The sequence below is a fragment of the Gallinula chloropus genome (genome assembly GCF_964237585.1).
Source record: "Gallinula chloropus genome assembly, chromosome: 12".
Lineage (NCBI taxonomy): Eukaryota > Metazoa > Chordata > Aves > Gruiformes > Rallidae > Gallinula > Gallinula chloropus.
In genome coordinates, this window is record NC_140097.1 from 18,105,042 (window position 1) to 18,129,297 (window position 24,256).

At 42.2% G+C, this 24,256-nt stretch overlaps 1 protein-coding gene across 2 annotated transcripts in view; it reads left to right on the forward strand.

Moving 5' to 3' along the window:
- The window catches only part of VGLL4 (vestigial like family member 4), a gene marked incomplete at both ends in the record, with an annotated part of 77,980 nt that overhangs the window by 17,638 nt on the left and 36,086 nt on the right, over nt 1-24,256 (forward strand). The window contains one exon of one of the 2 annotated variants that reach the window (XM_084269598.1): nt 16,348-16,553. The exons of the other annotated variant lie outside the window; for it this stretch is intronic. Within the exon in view, the coding sequence (XP_084125724.1) occupies nt 16,472-16,553 (82 nt within the window). Of the gene's footprint in view, nt 1-16,347; nt 16,554-24,256 lie in introns of those variants that run through there. 2 annotated transcript variants of the gene reach the window in all.

The following is a 24,256-nucleotide window of genomic DNA, read 5'->3' on the forward strand; positions in this document are numbered from 1 at the left end:
AACTCTGATGGTATGCTTCCCTTTGTAGCTGAATCCTACCGATGATAAGTCTGTAAGGTGAACTTTGATCTTGGGATCATCTGTACTACAGATTTTTTTACTGAGGCTGCAATCTTGTCAATGCTTATTCCCATGAACAGTATTGTGAAATTCTAATTGATATTATTTATGTGGTTACAGAGGCCTCATTTTTACTAGCTTTCTTCTATTTACCCTTGCTGGAGTCAGGTATATTCCAGTTGAAACGCAAAGAAGCTGTGAAGGGGCATCTTTCTGGAACCAGAGTCAGACTCTGCATTTTCTAGTTGAAGTTAAGAACCGGATTATGCTCACTGAGATGTGCAAAGGCTCACAAGAGGAATCCAAGAGTGTCAGAAGATGTGCAACTCAGCCAGCTTCCCGAGGGCTGTTAGCAGCAACGTATTAGTTGATGCAATGCTAGGCTTGCACATCAGGACTTAGAGGCAAGAATTAGCTGCCTTTGTTCACTTCTAAGAACTTAGCTGATTTTGCAGAGGGTAAATACATGCTGCACTTACTTGTGAGGTGACTAAATCTTTTCCCTCATCAATCTAACTCCACCAGTATTTTTTGCTGGAATTTCTACTACTTTGCAGTTTCTTTTTATACAGTACTTCATGTTGCCTTGATCAGAGAAAGAGGAATAATGTGGCCCTATATTTCTGTTTCTTTCCCAATGACTGAATTCGTTTCGTTGTCGTCTTGTAAGCAATGTCTAGAGACGGCATTCCCTCCTCAGAACAAGAATCTGGCACCATTTATATCCCCAGAGCTAAAGGCTGGAATGCAGAATGGACGCAGTCTGGAGTAAGGGAAGAGGGGTAGGTATCCTATGAGAAACATCCTATTGGGATTCTTTTAATGGAGGATCTGCACCAACTGTCTCTCTTGGGACTTTTAAAACACATTCTCAGTAAGCTAACAGGTTGGACAGGTTCTGCCTGAAAAGAATATACAGACAGAGAATTCTTTTATTTGTAATTACTAGAGTGGATGAAAGTGAGGTGTGGTCCTTGGCTGGGCACAGCGTCAGGAACTGACTAGCTTCTATGCCTTCAGGTAAATCTCATCTTCCTGCCCGGGTTTCTCCAGCTGCGGTATAGGTGTGACACTTGCCTCAGGAGGAAACTGAGTATGTTGGTGTTTGTGAGGTTCCTTGGAGATAGAAATTCTGTGCACATAATAGTTCTCACATGTTGTCCATATTAGATGTTAGGAAGTTAGCCTTTTTAATAAATATTTTTAAATAAAAATACTGATGGTGTGGCTTCAGTTTTGTTTAGTTCATTCTTTGCTTCTCTGTGTGGAAAGTAACTGGAAAATGCTCGCTTAGGGCTGCTGTCATAAATATTTCCATACGAGAATTTCTTCAGCTTTGCGCTGTGGGTCTCTGAATATCTGACTTCACAGAGGGCTGAAGATACAAAATCTGTCCTGAGACAGATGATCTCTGAACAACCGAGTGTGTCTGAGGAATGAGACACCTAAGAAGAAAATGTATTTCAATGGTGTTTATCTGGCTGCACTGTTTTTAAAGTGTTCTGCCAAGCCCAAACATTTCAGCACTTCAGGATTTGCCTTCATAATTGTTTAATTGAAAAGTTCTCACTGCTTTCTAGTCCTGAGCCGTTGGACTCACTCTGAGGCACCATTTACATGATCCTTTGTTTATCTGTTAGAATTACAAGCTTAAAAAATAAAAATAAATGGTGTGCAATATCTTCAGATGCCCTTGGGAAAAATGGGGCTTTAAGAAAGACACCAGTATTGCAAAACTTTGCAATATTATAGAGTTGCAACATAAAGACGTGGCGGGGGGGTGGGGGGGGTGTGTGTGGAAGGATCAAGGTCACTGCTAGGCTCTAGTTTTTCAGTAGTGGAGTCTCCCCATTTCACTTATGTTTGGAAATAAGAAATTAAATCCTGTTCCAGGCACATCAGGATTCTGTTCTGTTGCCCCCAGCCCTGTTTGTCCTCTGTTGTACTTGATTTTTCTTAAGACTATTTCTCTATGAAATAGTTGGAAATCTTCAGTTCCAGCGCGGTGGGTTAACTTGTTGGTAGTTATCCATCCACAGTCTTGTGATTTGCATTTCGTGTGAGTGCAAGTGCGGGCAGGAGTGTGATATCACCGCAGGGGAGGGGTTGGACTGCTCTCTCCAGTTGTAGAGGAGGCTCTGCCCTGCCCTGGAGCTGCCAGGTAAGTGCTCTGGGGCCTTTGGGCAGAGAGCTACCGGCCAAGGAAACGTGTTGGGAGCTGAAGCTGGGGCTGGTTGTGCAGCTCAGCAGAGGACAGCTGGAACACAGTTTGCCTTTGTCTAGAGATCTCTTCCTTTTTTTTTTTTTAATTCCTTTTTTTATTCCTTTTTTTTCTTTAGCTGCTGCTTTACTGCTTAGATGTTTGAATCCATGACCAAAATGAGCAGGGGAAGGACGCAGAGGGATAAACCACTGGGGAATGGAGACTGATTACTGGTTTTGTTGCCTTTCTCTTCTAATTGCAAAGAGTTGTCATTGCACTTTGTAGGCTACAACATGCACATGGACATCACAGGGGTTTATTACTTGGTGTGACAAATGCATCCTGACTTACAGGAGATGCGCTGAATTGTTTTGCTAATCCTCTTCCACTATCTCCTGTAGGATTAATTTTAATGGCAATTTTGCTTTGCTTTCATTGATATGAGATCTTAACATGGTTTCATGAAGGATGTGATTTACTCCTATTTAGATTGAAAACTGGAGAAGAATAGTAATTTGAATTTTTCCTGTTTTAAACAGTTTGAACAGTTTTTTGTACTACATGAGTAGCATTGTCAAAAGTGTGTTTTAAAATACATTTGAGAACGTGGAGTGATTATTAATAGAGTGTCTACTAGGATAAAGTGTGTGATAAATCAAGCATTTCCAAAATAAAATTAAAAAAAAAGTCATCAACTCTCTTTAACTAGCAGTACGTTGCAAGGGCTGTATTTATTCATTTCTTTTTTTTAAGCCATTAGCATGCATGAGGAAATGTATCTCATGTCAGTTCTGTTTTAATCATCTGAAGAAAGGGTGGTACACAGGAAAATGAGCTTGGTTTTTAGAAGTCATTACAGATACATGTGTATGTGTGCATATGTACACATATGTACCTATCCTGGAACTTTGTTCAGAGTGAGTTAGCTCTCTCCAAAAATAAGATAGGAAATCATGCAGGAAAAGAGGAATTATTTCCTCCCTGTTTAATTACCCCCATTAATGTGGTGACCTTCTGTTCTGGAGGAGGGATTGGAAGCCTGACCTTTGTGTCCCTGTTACTGCCCCTGTGAAAACGCACTACAGCTAACAAGAAACCCGGAGGTGTCAGCACCCACATTTTGAAAGTTTCTGCCTACGCTGACTCTCCAGCTGGCAGGAGAACACGGGAATGGGGCCTGGTTGGGCAAGAGTTTGGGACAAGTAGGTACTAGTAAAAAGAGCCTTGGAAATGGAAACGTGAGGCTGAGCCTGGGATGATGGGACTGGTGACAGGAAGAGAGCGAGACTGGCATCAGAGGGGACAGGGCGATGCTGTGAGGTGGAAAGGGGACGAGGCAGAAGGGGCTGGGACACAGTTCACCTCTTTGGCAGGCATAAGCAGTTCAGCCTCCCTGTTAATTCCTGTGAGTACCGGTTCAGTGGAGTAGTGAGGATGGGGGGTGGTTCTGTTCTTTCTGTTCTAGCTTGCCCAATTAGGCAAACCATGGATACTGGAATACTCAGCTGGAAAGAAATACTGAAGGTGGCCATTTAATTCAGCGTCTGTGTTAAAAGCACATGGAGTAGAGAGAGTAGTTCTTGCCAAAAGCTATTGCTTTATGTAAAGCCTCAGCCTCATGTAGTGAGGGGGACAGTGCCTGCTGAAAGAACTATCAGATATTTGAGTGGGTTTTTCCTCATTGCTTAGTAGAGCCTTAACTTTTCTGCCCACTGTTCAAACAGAGCTCAACAGGCAGGACTATTCAGTTCCTTGTAGGTTTTCATATGGCATTTATCACTGTACTGCCACAGAGCTTCATAAGCCTTTAATTAGTCTTTACAACATCTCTTTGATATGATTCAATTCAATGGTTATTCAGGACTAGAGCCAGTAAATCTTACTTTACACAAAACGAGGTGAGGTCCTGTGGGAATGTAGTCTGCAAGGTAATCAAACATGGGTATGCAGTACAACTGTGTAAGGGTGGCAACGCGGGTTTACCCCAAAAAATCTTTTTCCTGGCACTTTTTAACTTGGGAGTTTGTGAATTCTCCTATCATTGTGAGCCTCTAAACATGTTAAAAGTCATATGTAATATTATTTATCCTGAAAGCAGATTCCTGTAATGGACATGTGATGGAAAGAGTAGAACATCTCCAACTTAGGAGTTTTGCCTTCTTGATTTATTATGTTTTGTAACCTTTTTTCCCCACTTCTTTTCGAAGAAAACCAGCATAACTAAGAGTCTTAGCAAAACCAGACTTCATTCTGGTACATGCGTGTGCATGTTGGTGCCGTGTATTCGTAGAGTATGAACTCCACGTTGGGAGTCTTGCTTCTAGACTGTTTACCAAGACTGACTCAAGCTATGCTGAAGATTAAGAGTGTAAACTGAGCCTCTGAGTTTGAGCATACAGTATCACACTTCTGTGCATGGTTTAAATGTTTGTTGGTGCGTGTTGTGTCCATTTGTCTCTCTGTTTCTCATTGTTTCAACAAACCAGCAATACAGATCAATGATGGGACTCCGGATGGAGTTGTCCCGCCCCAGCCTGAGCAATCATTCTCATACGACACCTCAATTTCCCTAACTTCTGGAAACAGCAAGCCCAGAATTGTTGGCAATAATGTGACTTACGTAATTAGGCTTTTGCCCTACCGTTTCCCTCCAGAAAAATCTACTTGTGTTTGAAAACATCGTGTATCTTGAAACACCATGCTCAAATGGGGTTCTCAAGCCTGTCTCAGAAAAATCATTTCAAGAAAAAACTCCCATTACTCGTCTAAATGGACAAATTATTTTTATGGTCTTGTTATTATTTATAGCTAAGGAAATTACATTCTTAAGTTGGTTGGAGAATTATAATGTTGGCAGTTTAAAGAAATAAAAGCTGATAGAGTATAGTTTCTTTTTCTGAGATTTTTCTGTAGGCAAATAGTTTGTATAGTAAATTAGTTTGTATATTGTGTTCTTCTATATGCTTGCTGTATTGAGTGGTGTCGTGCTGACAAGATATTTTGGCTGAAATAAAGTCTAGGAAAAGTTTGGCCTTATTGTAAAACTTAGTAATTCTCCACTGCCTTATTTCACAATGGGATTGGATTGTTTTTATTTCTAACCATGTCCCAAAATGGAATTTTATACAGTAAGTGTGAGATGCAATTTTATGTTGTGGGTGGAAGGCAAAATTGAAGACTTAAGTACGATGTCGTCTCTGTCCTGCCAAGTTCTAGTCTGTGAAAGGGCAGAGCACAGTCAAGTCTGTGTGGTGGGTGTTGGGACAATTTTAATTCCAGTTCCACTCTAAGACTTAGGCATTACCTAAGTCTTAATTAACACATTCATATTCATTGTTAGATTTTGCTAATAAGGTTTGCGGTATAGCAGCATCAGTGATACCAGGATCCTCATTTAGCTTTTCTGTGATATAATTAGGAGGAAAAAACAGCTTTGTTTATTATTGTAATTAATCTTTTTCCCAAAAAAAGGTGCTAACTGCAGATGACTTTGTGGTTTGGGGTTTTTTCAAGGTGACTTTTCTTAAGCTTCTGAAGGCAGGCTTGAGAGAGGTGGATATTCACTTTGGATAAATATAACAGGCAGTAAGATGATGTTTTCCTTCAAGATGGATACTGTTGTGTCTGTGCAATCTAATCATTGCTTTCCAGAAAATAAAGGGACCGCTGGGACCGGGCCTAATCACCACAGTCTTCCAGCATGCTGTGTTTGTACACAGCCCTCTGGCTTCCAAGCCAAGTGTGGGAAATACGTGGGTAATGTTTTTTGCTGCACAGTTATTTCATTGTGAGGCACGCTGATGACCCTTGCACGTATAAGAAATAAATAAATCTCATGTTCTGTGTCTCTGAAAGAAAACATTTGCTTCAGTAATGCATGATCTTTTATGTGCATTACATGCATAAAAGGGGAAAGAATGGTGATATTCAGGCAGTACAACCTTCTCCAGCCAGGTGAGATTCAGTATGAGATAATGAATGCCTTGTAGTATGTCCATCCAGAGTGTTACCAACTCAAAATTATGACCTGCATTGTGTTAACTGAGATAAATTTAGGCAGCATCTTAAAAGGAAATTAAATTTATGGAACACCTCACTGTGTTTTTGTAGGATACTGAATTCTAGCTGTTAGTTTCTGTGAGGCTGTGGTGTTTGGCCCTTAAGTTCACAAATGTAGCATTTTACTTAGACCTTTGCAAGGACGTTTGTTCTCTGTAGGTAACACTCTGCACACTGGAGTGATGTTTTGTTGTGTGCTGATGACTTAAAGCTGCCTTTTGGGGGTTTAATTATTGCTAATATGTATATTTCCCTTGCCCTCGAGGTACATATCTGTGTAGATTTTCAATGAACATAGTTTATACCTATATTTTTTAAATCCCTGAGAGGGTGTCCTGGGCTTATTTCTGCAGGACAAGCAGACAGGTTTCGTTGACCCCAGCAGGTTACGGGAGTGACCTACACACTAGCAGCCTAATGAGTGAGCGCTGAGGAGAGTGAATGGGACAGCAGCAGTTGGCATTAGAAGTAACTGGATTCTCTTGTGACGCCAAACCCCAAACTGTGCACTGTGAAATTCTTTGGTCTATTAAGTGAGCAATGTGCAAGGGACAGATGGGCTTAGTTGTTAACTCTCTGCTCCCTTCAGTTTGCCGCCTACAGCTTATTTTTTTTCCTTGCTTGGGAGCTGGGATCTTTATTATTTTATCTACAATAGGATTGTTATCCAAAGGAGATGCTAGGAACCTTAGGACCCCTCTCTCTTTAGCCATAAATCCTGTCACAAAGTAATGCTTTTTATACACTTTCCTCTTGAAGGAGGAGTGTGCAGACCGCGTTATAACCAGGATGCCTTTTTCCAGCCCTTTGGGAAGAAGATGGTCTGTTACCATGTTAACAGAAGCAAACGTCGTAACTGCGGACCTTATTGCTGTAGCTGAGAGGACCCTTAGCTCAGAGGAAAGAAAGAAAAGGTCAACAAAGGACCAAGATGGAGAGGTGGTATAAAGCTGAAAACGTGATCTGCCTTTTCATTTGTGGGATACCAGTGCCTCATGATTGTGTATCTGTTGGTACTGTGTGTGCTGAGGCCTGCCCAATTGCTTACAGGATTGGTGGCAACTGGAAATAGGGAAGCCTAGCAGCTGGTGGGAAGTCAGAGTGAATTTTAAGGCCTGAATTATGAAGTTCAGGTCAGTAAGAAACATGGGTGCTTGGTGCAGGAAGAGAGGGATGGACTTTGGGGAATGTAACTTGAGTAACAGTTACTTAGGTTGAGCTTGTTGGAAGGAGAGAGAAGCTTGTAGGTAAGTGAAAAGGGATGTTAAGACAGGAAAGACTTCAAAGGCTGATGAAGTTTTAGGGATATTGTGGAATATTTGTCTTGTTTGGGAAGAGCTGAATGTCAGGAATTCAAGGGATGGTGGAGGAGTATTGGGGAAAGAGCTGACCTGTGCCCATGTGTCTGCATGCCCAAGTTCCCTTTTTCTCATTAAGTCTGGCAGTTAGGATTCCTCCCTCCTCAGCAGTCTGGCTAGCCTGCTTGTTCCCGTGGAGCTCCAGCTGATCTGCGGCAGTGCCAGGCAGCTGCCTCCCAACAGAGCGGGCAGCCGCCGAGCTCTTGCTTTTCCCCAGGTGGTGACATGAGCTACAGTCAGGCTTCTCTCCCTGCCAGCACTTTGCAGAGAAGAGACAGGAGTTGAGCTATCTTGGAGGGCTCTGGCTGCCTTTCAAGTATGATTGAAACTATTTCAGAGGTTTTGGTAAGGAGAGTGACAAGACATTTTGGTGTATAACCAGCGTTTTCCTTGAAAACTCAATTGAAAACAAGCAACTAATTAAAAATTGACAAAGCTCAGTGCTCTAGTAGTGTTCACACTCAAATTACTGCAGCACGTGTCCCGATTCCAGGTAGTGTTGAGTAAAATCTATGGCACAGGCAGTGTTTGTCAGAGGGAAGCTTTGACTTCTTTCTGGTAAATCAAAAGCTACTGGCTGGTTTTAAGATGCCATTTGCAGCATTGTAGCTTGGAAGCCCCATGTTGCTGCTACGTGTTCCCTGCTGTGCCATGGTCTCTTCAACCGCAGAGGCGGTTGGTGATGGTTGTGACTGCTGTGTCCCCTGTGAAAAGGCTAGCTGTGCTGAGAGGGGGAGAGGTGAGAAATATGTGTAAATATAAAGCCCAGGGCTTTGTTGTTTTGTCAGAAAGCTGGAAATTAATAATAAAAAAGTGTCTTTTTTTTAAACAGAAAATGTGAAAAAATATTTAAGCCTTCTTGTTTGCATTTTTTGGGGGTGGAAGCAAAAGCACAGCGAGAAGAGTTAATGCTGTTTCCATTGGAAAATAGTTTTGATGGAGAATTTTCAGCAGTCTTTAGGTATGATGTTTGAGACAAAAAAGGGCCTTTCTGGAAGGGAAAATGTACTGGTATATCTGTAGAACTGGAAATGATAACTTTGATCCATTGGGATAAGTGGGGTTTCAGCTTCCTAGTGATGTCCCTGCACTTGAGAGTATGAACACTGGTGATTTGGGACAGAGGGGGGCTGGCTGCTTTTTTGAAAGGTTTTCCCTTGTCAGGGGTTGATGGGGCTGTTACTTCTCTTCTTTGGAGACTTCTGAATTTGCGCTGGATGGAGGGTGAGGGCATTGTCTGTAGCAGTAAGTGGAATTCATACGACTTTTAACAGTCCACATGTGTGCTGCAAGGTACCTCACACATGCACATATGTGTGTGTATGTATACATATACAGTTAAAACATTCTTTCTTGTATTAGTACTGTAAACAACGCAAGGGCAATGCTTTGCTGGCTGAATGTGGGGATTCGTTTTTCTTGTTCTTTTCTGCTCATTCCAGAGGACAATAGATCCATCAGCATCTCAAATCAAAGGTGGCTGGGGGCTTTGTGAGCGCTACAATTTGGGATAAGTGAGCGTGTGTTTAGGGGTTTTAGTTTGGGGTTTTTTTTTAATGTGATAAAACAATGTATTAAGGTCAAACACCTTCTAGATAGCAGAGAAGACCTCCCTCATTTGGAAAAGAATGGTCTTTGAACTTGAGTGAAATTCCATTTTAGTTTAATGAAGTAGTAGGTTGCAGGTTATATAGTTGGGTTCTGTAATAGGTCCTTATTAACGTTTTCATCTCAACATTTAGGATAAGTAATTACTTCAACATTTAAATGCCAAAATGAATTTATTTTGAAACCAAGGTTGCAGTTGGTTTTATTGCATTGTTCTTGGCAAGATAGCGATGGGATTCATCCTTTTATCCTATTTATAAGGTTATTACCTGTGTCGCCTGTAATACTCTCTGCAAGCAAAGTCAATTCCACGCACTTCAGTCAATTTACATTTGTTGACTTCTGAGTTGAGCTAGATCCTGTGAGCATATCTCGTGTCTTGCCGAGCTAGCTATAAAAGGGAAACCTTTTCAAAGACTTCAGCAATCTTAGAGCTCTTTGCTTTATTTCTAAACCCTGTAATTAGTGGTTTCTTGAAACTGGTTCTTCCCAAAACTGAGGGATATGCACAGTAATTTTGAAATCTAGCCTCTAAACATGGTCTGGCTCTTAACTTTTTAAAGTAAAAAACATTCTAGATGCTTGAGCATCAAGATGACTTAGAGTTGGCTTTTTTCTTTAATACACTTATTTTTTCTTCTTCTTTTTTTTTTTTGTCTTCTTCCAAATAAAATTATAAAGCATTTTCTTTGCCCTGTTGACATGGTATTACGGCATAGCAAAGTTAAGGCTTCGCTGTTTGCATCTGGAGGCTCTGATGGTGTTCAAGTCTCTCTGTAGTTCAAGATAAATTATGTTTCTGATTATCATCAAGTCTTCAGAAATTTAAATTAGTATGCAAATAGCAGGAAAGATTATCAAGATTTTAATTAGCAAATAACAGTTTTTTGACGTAGATAAACTAGATTGCTCTGTATTCTATCTGCATTTTTAACGTGTTCTTAGCCCAGCTTAAGAGAATAGAGAAAAACGCCAGTGAATTGGGAACAGCAAGATGCTACTGAGACACAAAAATACTCTTGGTAAACCTGATCTTCCTAGCGTACTGTCTGGTTTGACTAAGCAGTCAAAGAATGAGGTCAAGATAAATCAGGTGCTGTTCGACACTTCTCATTTGTATTTCACCTTGCAGACCTTGGAAGCGATCACTTGGTGCGCTGCCTCCACTGCCCTGCAGTCCGTGGCAATTGTGCAATAGTTACTTAGCTGTAGAAAGACCAGCAGAACATCTAGTCTGTGTGCTCCTGCTCATGGTTCATTATACAGCTTTTAAAAACATGCTAAGCTTTGAAACAACCAGGAGCTACAGCTTTTGTGCCACAGTGAGAGAACACAAGGAAGGTTGTAGCTCCAGTCCTGGGTCAGCATGATCCAGATGATGGAGTAAAAGTGGGTTGCCTCCTAAGTTGTTGGCTGCTTCTTTCCGGAGCCTGTTGGCACAGCGGTTGCTGCCAGAACCATCCTATCCTGCCTTCTGTACCCATCTTGTGTTTCAACCACCCAGAGAGCTAAATGTGGCAATTGCCAAAACAACCCCAACCAAACCACCAAGAGCAAGGGAGAGTTGCAGTGAACTTCGTCCTCATTTTCTCGGTCCTCTTACTTCTTCCTCATCCCCCTCATGAAAATGGTCCATGGTGCCGCTTAGTTCAGAATAGGAGGCAAAGAGCTTTCTAGATATGATGGTGGGAAAACTGGAAAACAGAGGGAGAAGTCTTGCTGATGAAGGCAGTCTTTAATTAACCTAAAGCTTTTTGAGCTCTTAAATGTAGTAAGAGTTTTTTGATCTCATATGAAATGGCTGGTTTTAAATTGCTAAATGTTTACAAAAAAAGGATAGGAATTTTTTACTCACATTCATAGCGATGTGCTTTTTAAAATCTAATGGTTGCTTGGGAAGACAAATGCCATCACTGACCATCTCCCACTTCCTCCTTCTCCCAGATTTACCTGCTGAGCATGATGCCATACAGTCTGGAATATCCCTGGGGTCACTGGAGTCAGCTGTCCTGGCTCTATCCCCTCCCAGCTCCTTGTGCTGGTGGGGGTGTGAGGAGCAGGCAAGGCCTTGGCTCTATCTGAGCACTGCTTGGCAGGAACTAAAACATCCCTGAGTTATCAAATCTAAAGCACAGCCTCATGCTGGCTACTGTGAAGAAAATGAACATTGTCCCAGTCAAAATCAGCACCATGTGGTTGGGCATCACTGTATTTTTGGCTTCCCTGGCAGTTCTGTTGGGGAACTGAAAGCAGGATGCCTGCTGGCTTGGTCCTTCAGGGAACGGCTTCTGAACTTGAGTTACCAACCAGCTTATGAGTGTGGATGCAGTCAAGTATACATGTGCCTTCATAAACAGAGTTTCTTGCTAAAGATTACTGGGTTTGGTTTTTAAACATGATTGGCTAGATTAGAGTACGACAAGAATGAAAGAGAATGTCTGCAAATTAGTTTGCTACAATTTAGTATGGGGCGTAACTCTAATAGTTCAGTCTTGAGGAACCCTGTGGATGGTAACAAAACCATCTTCTGTGTTCTGTAACGCCTGGCATGTTGCTGAAGCCTTTAGGAAATGAAGGAGAGGTAAAACAAGATGGCAGGTGCTAGTGTTAGTTCAGAGATGTTCTACCTGCTGGGACTGTTTTCTTTTTCTTTCTTTTGTGAAGACTGTAAAAAAGAGGCAGTAGTTTGTGCTGAAAATCTATTTGCAATGTGCCTTTATGTTTAAAAAACCTTAGTGGTCTGGAGGAATTTGTGTTTTGGTGTCTTCTGCTCATCAGTGCAATCATCATTACTTAGTGCTTCATAAAAAGCATGTGAATTTGGTGCATTTTGAGGTATTCTAGTCACTGAGTGGAGAGTTGGGTTTGCAGTACCCAGTGGATCTGGGAGGCACAGCTGGTGGGGGGCTGTTTGCAAGGAAAATGTTATTTTCCTTATCACGCATCTCTGAACTTCCTGCATGCTTAATGCATTTTAACTGTATTTCCTTATCGTGTCTGAGTGTATTTAAAGCAAATATTCCATCTTGCTTAAACGAAAATTTGTGTTTGCTTTTTCTTTGGGTAATGTGTTCGAACTGAAACTGAACATTGAGGTGGGAAGTGCAGCAGCTCTGCAGTTAGTGTGTGAAAAAGGAACAGCACTATTGTTCCTTCAGGCACATCGCCACCTAGCAGCTGTTAGCTAAAACTTGCTCATTTTTAGTTAAAGAAAAACACTAAAACCTGTATCTTAAGTAATCTTGCTTTAGTCCTTCACCACCTCCTGTGAGCAGTGGAATATCATAAATGCCTGTTTGACCTCCTGAGCTGGAGCAGATCGTTTTCGAATTACACTGAGCAATACTGTAGGATGCTTTACATCAGGGTGTGTCTTGCCTCGGTAAGGGCCTTATTTTTAATCTCAGTTCCAAGATTGGTCACTGTAGATAGAGTTCCTGTTTGCTGTTGATCACCAAGTGTGAAATTTGAGTTGTCACACATCATTCTTGTACCATCTTGATCCTCAGCCAGTGTTTTCCCGCCAGATGATGTGTACCATGGAGTGCAGACTGAGCGAGTAAAACTGCACCTAACTTATTTGCTCAGGCTCTTCAGTGCTGCTGCCTGAGGCAGTGGTGAGCAGGGGAGGAAGGAGAGGGCACTGGCAGGGGACTGGGCAGTGTGGAGGGCAGTGAAGATAAAGCAGAAAGGAGGGCTCCATTGGAGCTTGCTAGAAAACATTTGCTCTAAACCAGTATGTTCAAGTGTCTGTAATCTGATGTTATGAACTTGATATGTTAAGAATCTGCCAGTTTTTCCTACAGAAGTTCAGGTAAACAAATAACACATAATTGTATGGATTTATTTTTATGTTAGATCCTATTATTTCTCAGTTAAGCTAGGACTAAAATTTTTTATCAGCATGTAGGAACCAGTGACACAGTAACGTACCACATTTTTAATGTGCACTGTTGCCTCTTTGAAGATGCATATTTAGCCTCCTAGTTTTGACAACAGTGATTTATCTACTCAAGATAGCAGACTTTTTTTTTCCCTTGTCTTCCTTCCCCTTGCCTTCGAATTCTTCTGTGAGAGGGCATTTTGTGTGAAGACTGAATTTGGTTTCCCTGTTAAAGTGAATCAGAAGATCACAAAGAGGTTGAACTGTTTCATACGCTATGTGGGCTCATGTGAATCAAATTTAATGAATTTGATGTGGAATCAGGGCTGATTCAGGAGGATACATGTGGCTTTTCAGCTACCTCTAGGGGATGCTGTTGTGTTAAAAGTTCCAGTGTTTTAAGCATTTCCTATATAGATCCGAGTATTTATCTGCCTTGCAGAAGAGAATCGTGTGCAGGCCTATAGGAAGTACTCTGGCTAATAAGAAGCAGAGATACTACAGCACATAGTTGCGTTTGCAGCTGTCAATATGTAGAAGAACGTAATGAACTGGCAAAGGTCCTGGGGTGATGCTAAGAGCTTGTTTTTCTGTGCCTGCTGCATCTAACCTGATGGTGCATTGGTTATCAATTTCAACTGGATGGAAGGTATCTCAGTCAGGTGAAGTGTTTGAACAGCAGTTAGTATCAAGCAGTTGGATTTTTCTGCTATCCAGAAGACAGTACTTCAGAGTGACCCTGACTGTGTTTAAGGTTAATGTCTGCTGGACTTGAACTTGTTGACCTGTTAAGTTTTCTTTCAGAGAAAGATTTCCTGTGAATGGATTTTGGTTTTAGAATGCTTGTGGTACATTTATGTTGATCATTTCTCCACTATTCCTCCTCTAGGCTTTCCTTTCACTGTATTTTCAGTGTAGATATTTTAATTTAGAAATCATAAACCTCCCAGTTTAGTTAATGTGAAGCACCTTGGTCATTCATTACGCGACATCTGACAAGTGTTACTCATAGCGTGTACTGTACTGCTGAAAGCCACTCACAGGTACGTATCAGAAATACTTTCCCCAAAAGCTCTGGCATACTTACTTAAGAAACTTGCATTTCAAACTGAAGAAACTTCAATGTTGTAAATTTGTTTTTTTATCACAGTTTCTATCATAAAAGAGTAAGACTTCTTCTCTTGATGCCTTTATTCAATGGCTGGTTTAATCTGAAGCGTTGGTGTAGGATGTCTTCGATTTTGACTATGCCCAGCATGATCCGCTACCTAAAACTTCTAGTTTCCCCTGCTTAAAAATCATCATGTTCTTCTCTTTATTAAAAACATTTATCTTCCTATAAAATACCATGCACTACTTAGATCTGGAGATGCATGGTTGCAACTTCTGTGGTAACGAGTCCTGTGAGGCAAAACACCAAGTGCAACCAATTTATTATGTACCATCCAAGAAATGTACCGCTACTACAGCGTTAAGTAGCCATCGGATTTTACACCGTGTTGAAGTCCTAAAGATTAATAGCACCTCCAATTAGGAGAGTGCTCTTGTTGCATATAAGTAATCAGTAAAAGGCTGCTTGACCTTCAGCTTCTCGGAACTGCAGAATTCCTTCCAGGGTATTTGTTTCCTACTTCACTGAATTCAGCACTGTTAGAGGACATGCTCCTTCAGTTGAAATGTTATCAGTAAATATCTGCAATGAGGAGAAACCTCACTGGGGTTCTAGGGAATCTTCTTTGGAAATTGAATTGTTATTCCTATTTATAGGATAGGAATACGAAATGTCACTCCATGAGTTGCCTCTGTAATGTAATGTCTTCCCTTTCTCTAACAGAGGGGAGAAAGTCTCAAAGTGGCAACAAGTTTGTTACTATTTCTCGGTGACTGTATGCTTTTGTGGGTACCATTAAGATTCTCTGTGCGGGAAAGGCAGGGATGAGCTGTGTTCCAAGCCAAAGAGAGCAGGGAGAGGCACAGGGGACACTGGGTCTCTGTTAGTGTTTTCTGTTTGTCTTACACCAACCTCCCCCAGTCTTTATTTCTCTTTTTCTGTGAAATTGGGCTTCAGGTGCTGATCAGCCGCAGGAAATGCAAACTGATGCCCACTACGTTAGCACATGCTTGCACCCATACAGATGTTTTGCCCTCTTAGGATGAGTCACACACATCTGTATAAGCAGCTAGAGCCTTTGTGATCAAGGTTCCGGCTGCAGAAGGGCAGACCACATCCTGAGAGGAGAGCAACTGCCATAAAAATCTCCATCATTCGTGTCATCTAAATTGGAGCTTTATCAGCTGTTGGAAATCCCGGACTCAGATGTTTAAGGCTGGTAGTCCTTCCAGAATCAAACGCAGTAGTGATGAATTGTAGCGAGGGGGTGAGTACACAGGACGGGGCTGTGTGTGTGCAGGTACAGCCCGGGTACCTCGGTTCTTCAATGCCACTTGTTTTTGTTGTGCCAGAGCTGCCGTTGTGCTGTAACCGGGCAGTGGGATGTGTCTCAGGTCGTGCTGGGAGATTCAGTAAGCGTTTAGGAGAGAGAATGAAACAGACTGATTTAGCTCGGCTCCCCCTCAGCAGCCCGAGGAAAAACTCACTCTCCGTCCGCTCTCGCCCGGCTCAGAGGAGGCCCCTCTGCTCCCCGGACTGCCCTGGCTCCCCCTCCTCTTCCTCCTCTTCCTCCTCCCCCCGACTGCCCCAGCCCGCCGCCGCCTCTTTCTTTCAAACACTCGGTGCATTTAGAGCCTGATCTTGTGCAGAAAATATCCCTGACATTTGAGGAGCTCCAGGGATTCAGTGAGCATGCCCAGTGCTCCGCGCCTGATAGCGAGAGGAAGCTGGTTTACATACGAGTCATACCAAGCATAGCCTGCATGTCAGTGCAGTTAACTTGCAGCGGGCTGTGAGCTCAACCAGTGTGGCTTTGTCCTAGGAAACTGCCCGTGTCGCTGTGTTCGTGCTTTTTTTTCCTCCGTGTTTGTTTGTTTTGTTTTTGGTTGGGTTTTGTTTTATTGTGTTTCTTTTTTTAATTGGAAAAAGACTTGAAAAGTTTTTAGACAGTCTTCTTTGTATTGAAGGACACAGTATACTTTAGTTTTCAGAAGTTTGGAAGGGAGAGTGCCTGTGTTTTAATCCCTCCAACTTGCCTTTAATATACTTTGTTTTGATTAGCCGAAGGCTGGGCCTTGTGCTGGTGAAGTTTAGGAACCCGGGAGCGTACTCAGCACCATTTGCCTGGCTTCCTTCTCCCTGAACCTGGGCGAAAGCAAACAAGCTGGTCTTTTTTGCTAGCCCGATAAATGCTATTTATGAAGATGGACCTGTTGAACTACCAATACTTGGACAAGATGAACAACAATATTGGCATTCTGTGCTATGAAGGTAATGTGTTTCATTTCACAAAGCGTCTTTGGTCGGGTGTGTTTTCTGCTGTTTGTGAGCGTCGGTTTTTCCTTTTGAAATCTGTGCTGGTGGTTGTGAGAGGACTCGTAGTCTGCAGTGTTGAAGCTTTGTTTAAGGGAAGGAATTGGCTTCCATTTTTCTGTTCTTTTTCTTTATGAAGAGTATTTCTAGTGTTTTGCTTTTTCCTTAAAGATAGCAGCATTAGGTCGATGACTTTAAAGGACCACGGCGCTTTCGTGGCAGGTAGAGTTTTTGTTCCTACTTTCTGTAGCCCTACATGAAACAGTTTGTAAGATGGGTGCGAGAGTTAATAGACACTCCTGCTTCTGATATAGCCGAGCAGTTAGGCACTGCCACGACTGGACACCAGCCCTGTACGCAAGCACCAAGCCTTGCGCTGGCTCCCGCCGGGGACCGCGGCTCGGGCCGGCCCGGCGCTCCTCGTCTCGGGCCGGCCCGGCACGGGGCTCCGCGGTTCGACTGGGGCCGGCTCGGCCTGGCCTGGCCCGGCCCGGGGCTCCGCGGCTCGGCTCGATTCGTCTAGGCCCGGCGCTGCACGGGGCGGCCCAGGGCTCGCAGCAGACAGCGGTCCATTGTTCGGTTCCCCCTTCCCCGCGCAGGCCGGGTGGGAGCTGCCGCCCCTCTTCGCCTCACACCCCTCCTCCCGAGGCACCACCCCACGCTCCCGGCCCGGGGACGGAATTACACAACCAGTTGGAAATCGAAGGGCTATGGCTTTGGTTTTTTTCCCCCTCTTTGCTGGGCCCCGATTTTTTTACTTCATGTGATGTAGGCTGGCGTTTGCTCGTCGTCACGTTATAGGCCTTAATGGTCCTGTTTGGAAGTTGCCTGAGGTAACGCGGTAAAATCAGTTTCTTAATCTAGTGGAGTTTATCTACGTGCAGTTTGAAGAAGTGGTTATGGCTTGGCTTTGCCTGGAAAGAAAGGCACCACTGAGCTAATTCAGCTTGGCAGTAGAACTGTTTTTGCTGTAGCCACACACAAGCATTGCAGAAATCTTTCTTCTGATTCAGCAGGAACATTTTCCATGTTCATGTGGAAAATAAACTTGCTGTAGTTGTCAGGGAAGGAACAATAAGCTCCTCATCCTATGTAATTCCTATCCATGCTCTTCAGAAAAAGACCTGGCCAGAAGAGCGGGAGGTGAACCTCTGGAAAATACCATCTTTCTACCATTAAATCTGCAGGGCCACATTTCTTTCCCCCGCGAAGTGAAGGGGCTCCCTGTAGAACTCTTAATATCTCGGTTTCTTACTTCTTTGTCCTTCTTTTCTTTTTCTTTTCTGTACAAATATGTGTGTATTTGTTTGAATAAACTCTTTTAGAGAAGATTGAGCATGCCTGTCGCTACTGAACAATACAGAGCTGGCATTCAATAGGGTTGGATTTTCAAGCTCTTTTTTTATCCTGTGCGTTCTTCATTACAGCAAGAAAACTATTCTGGAAAGGGGGGGGGTGAGGGGGAAGGAAGAACAACTTGCAGAATCCTTTAACTTTTTTATGGCTCTGTGTAGTTTCTTTGGAAGCAGTTGGCAACTTCTGAAAAGACAGTGAAGTTTTGCATAAAATTCTACTTATGTGGTGTGTTCCTGAGTGTTTTGTTGACTAAAGACGCCGACCTGTAGTTTTGGCTCATTAGTTCAGTTCATTATAATTATACCTAATATTTATGGAAGACTCCAGCCCCTTTTTTCCCCACCCTCTTCTCCAGTAATTGTTATTTAACCAGATCTTAGCTTTAATAGTTGAAAAGCAAAAGGACAGCTTAAGGAATAACTCTATACTACAGCATTCTTTGTTTACGTTAAACATCTGTTGCTATTTTCCTTATTATGGAAGTTAACATTTTTAACACTAAAATAAACAGGCACAAAATGAAGAAAAGAAAAGCAAAACTTCAGTGGTGTTTATAGAGAGGTGTTTATATCCCAGTGGTTTAAAAAAGTATAAACACTGGCAACATCTGCACTGAACTTGAAGGGTGTTTTGGAGATGCCTACAGATCTTCCAAGCCTCTGCCATGGTATTTATACGTGTCAGCAGTGACGGACCTTGTCTTTTCAAAGACACTGCTGTGGTAGTAACTACATGGGCAACGAAGTGCCCTTTCAAACTTAATTAATTAGGATTTATTGACACTCGTACTCAAACTACTCATAAATAGATGCCTTCCTGAAAAGTACTTTTGCAGATGTAGGGTAAGATATGGATGTGTTGTATGATGTGAAAGTAGGGCTGTAATTTCAGAGGAAAGATTTATGGGCCTGTATGCCACAGGATTCCTTGTTCCTTTGGAATCTCCCTTGAAATACTTTTGCTCATTGAGACAATTGGTACGCTGGTGAAATGCCATTATCATTCTGTGAGGTTTACTGGCAGTTTTAATATTTCACCTCTGGCACAAGCCATTGGAACTATGAGCTGATGATCTGTAGCTGCAGCTTGTGGATACGAGATGTATTGGTACATAGGGAACAGAAAGGGTTCTGCCATTGTGTGCCTTTGGTAGCCCAGCAACATGGAGGAGAAGATAATTTGCATCCCAAGTCCTGCTTTTTCTTGCCCAGCAAGAGTTACAGGTAGCAATTTGTTACCTGCAAGCTTCAGGCTACTGAGTGAATGCCAGCACTTGGTTACTCTTCCTTGACTGGTAGGTGCAAGAAACCTCAGCTATGTCTTAACCTCATTCGGTTCCAAAGTAATGTCTTTCACGATTAGGCTCTGGCGAGTATGGGAATGTTGGTTGACGGGTTGCTGTTTAGTTCATAAAACACAGTTCTGATTTTGGCTTATGCTGTGGAGGTCTTGGGGAGGACAGTAGAATGGTGACTAATAGAGGTGGCATCTGCCTTATGGACAGAAGAGTGTCCTTTTGAGGTTGGGGGGCAAATGGGAAAAGCTCTCCCATTAATGGCTAAGAAGTAATGGTGTGCTGCCGAGCTAGTTTTCTGGTAGCAAACCTTAACTGAAGTTGATTGTTTTCTCAAATGTAAAAATGTTTAAATTGAATTTATTTTTTTACTGTGAGCTGGGCTGATGCTGGCACAGGTTGCCCAGAGAGACTGTGGGCATCTCCTGCTTTGGAGATGCTCACAACCCAAGTGGACGTGGCCCTGAGCAACCTGCCCTAGGTGAACCTGGTTTTGAGCAGGTGTGGGCTAGATGGTCTCCAGAGGTCCCTTCTAGTCTCAGCACGCTGTGATTCCGTAATGGAAAATTCTGCACACTTGTGTGATTAAGGCAGCCACAGCCACAGAGGGATTACAACCAGAGGTAAGGGGAGAGGCTTTTTGAAAGGGAGTCCATAACTTTGAACCATGGAATGAAGCCTTTTCCTTTCCTTGTGGTTGTTTGGTTTGTACTGATAACTTGTGTCCTTTTGAGTGTTTTCTTGATGTTATTACTAGCTTTGAGCTGCTGGTGATGGCCCAATGTCATCCTGACTCTAGATTTTGGAGGAAAATCTTAATTTTAACAACATGGTATTCTTTTTTAATAAGTTACATAAAAAAGAACATTGGAGATTTGTCTCCCTCTCTGGTGAAAGAAAACTGTTAGGTCATTCCAATGAGACTGTTTAGTCCTCACCAATGGAAAAGTGACATTTCTGTTAGCAGTAATCAACCATTTCAAGCCATTTATTGCAATGTATCTGGTGCAGTAAGTAAGTCAAGAAGAAATTTAAGAACTGTTGACTTAGCATCTGGATGCTGAATTTTAGCATGAGTACTTCTGATATCCTTCTACTAAACCTTTGCTGCCAGTGATCAACAACAGCCAGCTTAATGAGTAGCGCTTTCATATTGCTGGTTTTTTCCTAATGAGCTCAGAGACATCAAAAAACTCTTGGGGGATCATTGTCCTCGCTGATGTGCAAAGGCCAAGAAGCAGAACCATTCTGTCCCAGTCTGGCATTCCCAGTGCTTCCTATCAAATGGCAAGCCCTCCATCCCACCATGTATTAAGAGGTAGAACATCTGCATCTTGTTTTGTGGTGGAAACCCACTTCACTTGAGCTTCATATTCTTTCTATGAGAGCCTTGTGTGTGAGGTAATGGCAGGAGGGCTCAGAGTTAAAACAAATTGCAGGTGATCCTGCTCTTTGCCTAGTCCAGGGGCAGCCCAGCAAGTCTTGGCTCCTCATTTGTTTCCCATTGAATATGTATAAGAAGGTGCAGTCTCCACGTAGAAGATTTGCTTTGTTTGGTTGTTTATCCGAGGGAGTGCACAGATGGTTGTGTATTGGAAGGCGGATTTCTGTCTTCCTTCCTCTCTCTCCCAGTTTCAAATGCTTTGTGTTATTACTGCATTCTCAAGGCTTGAACTGCTATGCTGGGAAAGGTATAAAGAAATGCAATAAGATGCTAAGAAATCCCCCAGGCATGTTATGAGACTTGGAGCACTCAAAATAGTTATACAGAGTTCTCTGGACAGTCCAGAAGACTGGAGGGCTTTTTTAATATTTCTTTTTTTTTTAATGAAGAAAATTGGATCCAGATTTATAGAAAAACACCCCTTTTTGGTTTCAGGACAGCTTACATTAGTTAGTGGCATATTACATAATTATTTCACTGACTTCCTGTAACAGTGAAGCATTAGTTGGCCACGGCACTGAGCTTGCACAGCTACGTGCCTTCATAGGGCAGAGAGGCATTTTGAGTGTCTTCCCCAAAAGGCCAGCTTAGATGTTTGATGTCAAACAGGGAGTCTGAAACAGATTCTGCTAACTTCATTTGCTTCTGAACAAATTGTAACGTGTTTTCTTTAGGACTTAAGAATAGTTTCCATCAGGTTTTTTTGCTGACCTTGCATTTCACTCTGGGTTTGTAACATCAGTTTCTCCTATTAACTCCAAAGTTTGGTTTAGTTTCTAAATATATAAAATGACTTTAACACTATTCTTCTATTTAGAATTAGTGGAATAATAAATGGGATAAAAGTCTCCTTCGTGGTGATTTAAGTGAGCTTATTTGTAATGTAGTTTAAAATTTCTGTTCAAAGTCATGTCAATGAAGATGCCCCTACAGATTGTTCCCTATTTATAGAACGTGCTGTTGGTTTGGCTTCTTCAATGTCTTTTATCTTTGTGAAAAAACAAAGAGCTCTAACTTCACAGTTGGGCTTTTCTTACTCGTTTCCTCCTAGCATGAAGAGGGGAATATCCTTTTCGGTACTGACATGAAAATTCAGTTTATTTTCCTCATGCATCAAAGGCAAGATAGATTTGGGTCATACTTAGGTTTTTCCCCCCCCCCCCCCCTCTGTCTCTCGAGTACTGTTGTTCTTCTCACCCTTGATGCTAGCTCAGCATTTGAGAGCTCAAACAAGGAAATGAAAAACCCAAATATAATAGCTGGTTATCCCGCAACTTCCAATAGATAAGATAGGCAGCACACTTTTCCTGAGATAAAAGGTAGTGAGGTTTGTAGTGGTTAAGTTGAATTCTGTGTTAATGAGCAATTTGCTTAAAGGCTGTAACTTGTTACTCACAAGTCAAATTTGTTACAGTGCCAGGTCTCTTTGGATATAAATCCAGGGATTTTAGGAGACATTGAAAAAGCTTAAATTGCTCCAGAGTTCGAACAATGTGCTGCATTGTACGGAGAACTGTTAGAGAAAAAATAAAGCTTAAACAACAGTCTTCATTGTGTGGCATCTAAAATTATGAATGAAAAAGTTCATCCATATGTATTGGGTTTGCCTTTTTTTAAATATCTGCTTTGCATGAAAATAGTTGCCTATTAATTTCTTCTTGAGGATTAATACAGATGGGCCTTTATATTTGATTTTGGCTGAATAGACTACAGAGTTTTAACATGCTGCATGCAGACAGTGTGCCAAGCGATTTAGCAAAGTTGTTTACTCTAACAATAATCCACTGGGACAGAGCCTATAATTTTTCACTGATAATAATATGAGGTAGCGATGAATGCCACTTTCTGGGGGTTTATAAAAAATGGTATTTCAGTGTTAGAGAATCAGGACTGGTTTTTGGTTTAATTTCTTTTTTTCTTCATCATGCAGTCTGTACAGTCTCCCTGAAAATTACTTTAGAAATCAGCACAGAAGGGTTGCTGGACACACAGAGTCATTGTTTCCTCTCCCTTTCAGTAAAAGGCATGCGCGCGGGAAGATAATTGACTGTGTGATGCAGCACTGCTAGATGATGTTGTGTAAGCACTATGCCAAGGCTGTGGGTGCAGTAAACATACACACCATGAGTGCCATGATGCATGGGTTGGTTTCCTGGAGGCAGATTTTCTTTGGTGCTTATCTAAGAGGGTTTTTTAAGAGCAAGCTGACATTCTCATGCCTATTTCTACAAGTTGGTGGAATGACATGTAGAGCTTAGTGTGTACTGGCGTGTATCTTGGGAATGTGGGTGGGACAAACAGAGGTGCAGGTCATAGAATCAGAGAATATTTAAGGTTAGAAGAGACCCCAAGGATCACCAAGTCCAACCATTTGTCCAGTACCACCATGTGAAATAAACCATGTCCTGGAGTGCCATGTCTACGTCTTTTTTTTTTTTTTTTTTTTTTAATCCCTCCAGGCATGGTGACTCCACCAACTCTGGGCAGCCTGGTCCAGTGCCTGACCACTCTCAGTGAAGAAATGTTTCCTAATGCCCCATCTAAACCTTCTCTGACGCAACTTGAGACCATTGCCTCTCATCCTGTTGCTACTTACTTGGTAGGAGAGACCAACCACCACCTCATTGTAACCTCCATCCAGCACAAGTGTGCAGTTTTGGACAGGCAGTTGAGCTGAGCTCTTAATTAGGGTTATCTCCAACAACTTGCAAACCGCACGTTACGGATGGAGTTGGAAGAGGTTTATTCTTAACATCAGTAGTAGTTTGGCACTGATGCTAAAGTGAGGCAAGCTTGGAGCGTTTTAGCTGTTAGGAAAGAGCTTCATGCAGCTTCTTGTATAGCCTTGGTGAAGTTGAAGTAATTTTGTTCCTGGGACTGCCACAGCATTGGTCCTAGCCTAAGGAAAAGTCATCCAAAACCTTTAGTGAGGCAGTGAGCCTTCATCAGAGGCCTTTAGATAACTGGGTTTAATAGGAATGTGGGTCCTGAAAAATCTCAGGCTAAAAGTAATACGAGTCTGAGGGGAAAAATGTGTGAAACGGTTTAGCATGTTCCCTTCACCTAAGTTTCGTGACACCGTCTGGTAGCAGATTTTTTACAGAAACACTTTTCTTTTTGGTTTCTTTTCAATTTTCTTGTTGCTAGTGTTAAAAGCAGGAACTTGTTACACAGACTAGTGCACAGTGCCCTCCAGCTTTTCTCTCCAGAAATGTTCTGTGACACTTTGTGCCTCGTGTTGTCTTTGAAGGAGACGGTCATCCACGATGTAGTGTATGTGGAGGTAGATAATATTTGGGATAAAGTGGGATGTTACTGCTTTTGCATATAGGAGGAGGAAAGCAAGTTACACCTTCAGCAGGTAGGTGCCAGCTTAATTCTTTCCCCAAAAATATGTCTATTTCATAGTACACAAGTTGTTACAAGTGTCTGTGATCATTGAAAGCTACATTTTTACTCCTGATCAGTTTGGAGGGTTCCTTGTCAACTGTGAGAAATAAGCATAGTAGTGTGTGTAACTTTCCTCCTGTTCTTCCAAACATTGCTATCAGGTTCCAGGAAATATAT